The 3,328-nt window shown below is 47.5% G+C and overlaps 1 protein-coding gene across 1 annotated transcript; it reads left to right on the forward strand.

Annotated features, from left to right (window-relative positions):
- The first annotated feature begins 1,179 nt into the window (after positions 1-1,179).
- LOC131896569 (uncharacterized protein CXorf49 homolog) lies at positions 1,180-2,928 on the forward strand. Its single transcript, XM_059247294.1, has one exon. It carries the CDS (start codon positions 1,197-1,199, stop codon positions 2,718-2,720), a length of 1,524 nt encoding a protein of 507 aa, XP_059103277.1. The 5' UTR covers positions 1,180-1,196; the 3' UTR covers positions 2,721-2,928.
- Positions 2,929-3,328: the final 400 nt, after the last annotated feature.

The raw sequence follows: 3,328 nt of genomic DNA on the forward strand, positions 1-3,328 counted from the left end.
ATATAAAGGAGAAGTGGGAGCAAGAATTGCTATGAAGAAAAACAAAGCACTGTGGGAGATAAAGAAGAACCAGCAACTAGGAGAGAGGTGGCTACTAGCCAGAATGATCAGGAAGGTGCATGAAAGAAGTGTCACTTGATTCCAATTCTAAAAAATAAGATCACGCTGTGTACTTCTCTGAAAGAGCATGGTTACACAACAAAGCACAAGTGAGAAAGTCTTGATGAGAGTGGACTTGACATGTTTTAAAGTGAGATTAGTATGGCTGAGAACCAGTGACCTAGAGGAGTCTGGTGACCACGAGGTTGGAAGATGCTAGCTAGCTGTTACTTGGTTTGTGCCTTAACAAGTGTGTAAAGGAAATGCTTTAGGAAGGGAAAGTGTGAAAACAGGGGGACACCATAGTAGAATAAAAACAGCAAACGATTATGCTAACTTGACAGCAGCAGGACTGACCAAGGGACTTTCTGCTTGGAAACTCCTGTAAACGAGAGCTATCAATAATGTGGGGACCACAGCTCCACACCACTCTAAAGAAGAAGGGACAGTTCACTCTTCTTGGAGCAGTTTAACGATGTGCGTCAACGCTGCCGAAGATGTCTTATCTTAGAGCTGGGAACATAACTCCTTTGGTAGCATGCTTGCCTAACATGCTCAAAGCGCTGGGTCCATCTCCAGCACCACCTAAATGTGACACAGATCCATAATCCTAGTAGCACTTGAGATATGGAGGCAGAACAATCTGGAATTCAAGATCATAGTCACAATATAAAGCAAGCTTGAGGACAACCTGGGCTACATGTGATTCTACATCAAAAAAAAAAATTGGTTAAATGTTTGAAACAGTTTTTCTTCTGCACATGAATCCTACTCTACACAGTCCCTCTGTAATAAATATTTTAGCAAACACACAAACACAAAGTGAACTTAATTGTGGCATCAGTTGTAAGCCAAAAAAAAAAAAAAGCGTTAAATCTTGGTCATAAAAAACGTGAGGAAATTATGTTATTAAAGTTTAGTAGATTTTTTTGTGATGGAATTAAAATTTTTAGGAGAAAACAAGTCGTCATAGAAAATGATGAGTGCTTGCTGGCCCCTGTGGAGGTCTTCCTGCATCTTGAGATCGCGTCTTGCATCTTAAGTGAGCCAAGCAACGGTCTTCCTGGAATTTTACTTCCGCTTCCGGATCTGGCAATATGAACTCTCCTGAGGAGACGTCCGTTCCAGAAGATGTAGAAGGTGGAGACCAAACCAAGAGTTTAAGCCTTGTCCCAAGACGTACTGAGAGCAGCGAGGGTGAAGGCAGTCTCCCAGGCCTCAAAAGCAGCGAGGTCCCGTTGGTGTCCCAGCTGGAAGTGTCAAAGCCCACGTCAGTGGTACTTTGGGCTGGCGGGTGCCTGCCGGATTCCCCGGTGCCCAAGGAAGAGAGTCTAGATTCCCCAGCCGACAAGAAGGTAGTTGGTTTGGACTGCCTCTCCCAACCCAGGGTAGAGACTGTAGCCACTGGGCAGCAGGTGACCAACTCAGAGGCACCAGGAGTCGGAGAACCATCCCCAGAGGGCTTTTGTGCTGAGACTGAGCCAGGCCCCAACAAGAGGGGTCTGCAGGCCTCAGGCTCCGAGGAGGCAAAGCCGGCCTCTGCTGCTACTCTTTTGCCCAAAGGACGGGAGCAAAGCAGGGCTTGGGTGACCCCGAGGAAAAGTACCACTGGTAGGATGGTGACCGGCGGCGAGGATACCCACTGTCCCACTTCCGAACCTGAGTTGACAGATGAATTAAATGAGGTACAGACCATGAGGGTGACCATTTGCCTCAAAGATGGGAGCCAGCCTAAGACCAGTGGCCCATCAGAGACCGGAGACATAGCCAGACACTCAAATGTCCAGGCCAGGGACAGTTTCATCCGGATGCCCTCCTCCCTGCTGACCTCTACTACCCGAGGACTCACCTCTGGCATGGAAAGGCAGGCCTCGAAGGAACTGGAAGCCTTTTCCTCTAAGAAAAAGCCAGGAGTCTTGTGGGGGAAGGGAGGAGCCAAGCCCAGCTATCCAGAGGTTCCTGGGGTGGGTGGTCTGCCCAAGGCCAATCCTAGAAAGAAGATGATCCCGAAGAAAAAACCCCTGTGGGATGCCTCAACAGTTACCCTGGGGAGAGCCTTCCATCAATGGGGTCAGAGATTAAAGTCAGCTCCTGCAGAACCAGCCACCTTCCCCCCAATCTCTGGTGTTGGGCTACCTGGGAGGTCCAATAAATGCTCACTGCTGCCTTTGAGACCCAAACAGTGCAAGAACTTCTACACTGGGAAGAGACCTGGGACAAAGAGGACAAGGGACTTACAGTTGGTAGCCAAAGAAGACACTGACTCAACCAGAGATCCCTGCTCACAGGTTCCGTTTCCAACACACAGGGCAGAGCCATCCTGCCAGAGTGTGCATCAAGAATTCAGCAGTGGGGATATAAACACCAGAAGCCTCCAGGACCCAGAAAACTCTCAGTCCTTAGCCCTGAGCCAAAAAGGCATCATGTCTAGAAGGTCTGCAGCCTCTGGTGACCAGGAACCACCTGTAGGTCCCTCGCCCCTAGATCCAGAGGTGCCGCAACTACCTGGAACACAGGGCTGTCCCCATTGTCCAGAATTACAGAGGGAAATAGAAGACCTCAAAAAACAGCTATCTGCCCTGCAGGCTGTCAATGAGAAGTTCCAGGCACTTTCAAGTTAAACCCAAGGTGTGTCGAGCACACAAGACGAGCCGCTGGTGTCTGTGGAGCCCCACGCTGCAGTCCAGCTACTTCCTTCCGGTTCTTCCTGTAGATTCTTTCCTCTCTACCTCCCACCCCTTCCCCAGTTGACAGTAGTTCAAAGAAGTACTTCCTAGGAAGGAGAATAAAAGTTTGTGATATAAAGTAAATAAAGATGACTATAAAGAATGCCAGCTTATCTCTGCCTTCTTAAAACTAGTCTAGGTATGAACTAGGCCTGGGATGAATCACGAAGGAAAGTGATGTGTTAAAGAGGTCAAGGGTATTTTTCTTTCAAACCTCTATATGTTTTTCAAACTATCAGTTTGTTTGTTTGTTTTCCTTGAGAATGGGCCTACATCAAGGAAATCACAATGGTTCTCCAGATAAACCTAAACTTCCCTCTCTGATCCTAGATGGCTTAGAGGGAATTGCTCCTGTGTGGGACTAAGACCTTTTACAGGGCTAGGACTAAGGATGGGAAAACGTGAATATAAATCTAGGTGCTTTTGTGTCATTTTAATATTTTAAGCAAAGAATTTAGTCAGCTGACACCTCTTCCCGTCTATTATCCCTTCTTCTCTTGGAA

The sequence above is a fragment of the Peromyscus eremicus genome, chromosome 20, assembly GCF_949786415.1.
Source record: "Peromyscus eremicus chromosome 20, PerEre_H2_v1, whole genome shotgun sequence".
Classification (NCBI taxonomy): Eukaryota; Metazoa; Chordata; class Mammalia; order Rodentia; family Cricetidae; genus Peromyscus; species Peromyscus eremicus.

Bases quoted from the DNA above. Each gene is read 5' to 3' on its own strand.
- LOC131896569 (XM_059247294.1), top strand. From the start codon at position 1,197: ATGAACTCTCCTGAGGAGACGTCCGTTCCAGAAGATGTAGAAGGTGGA.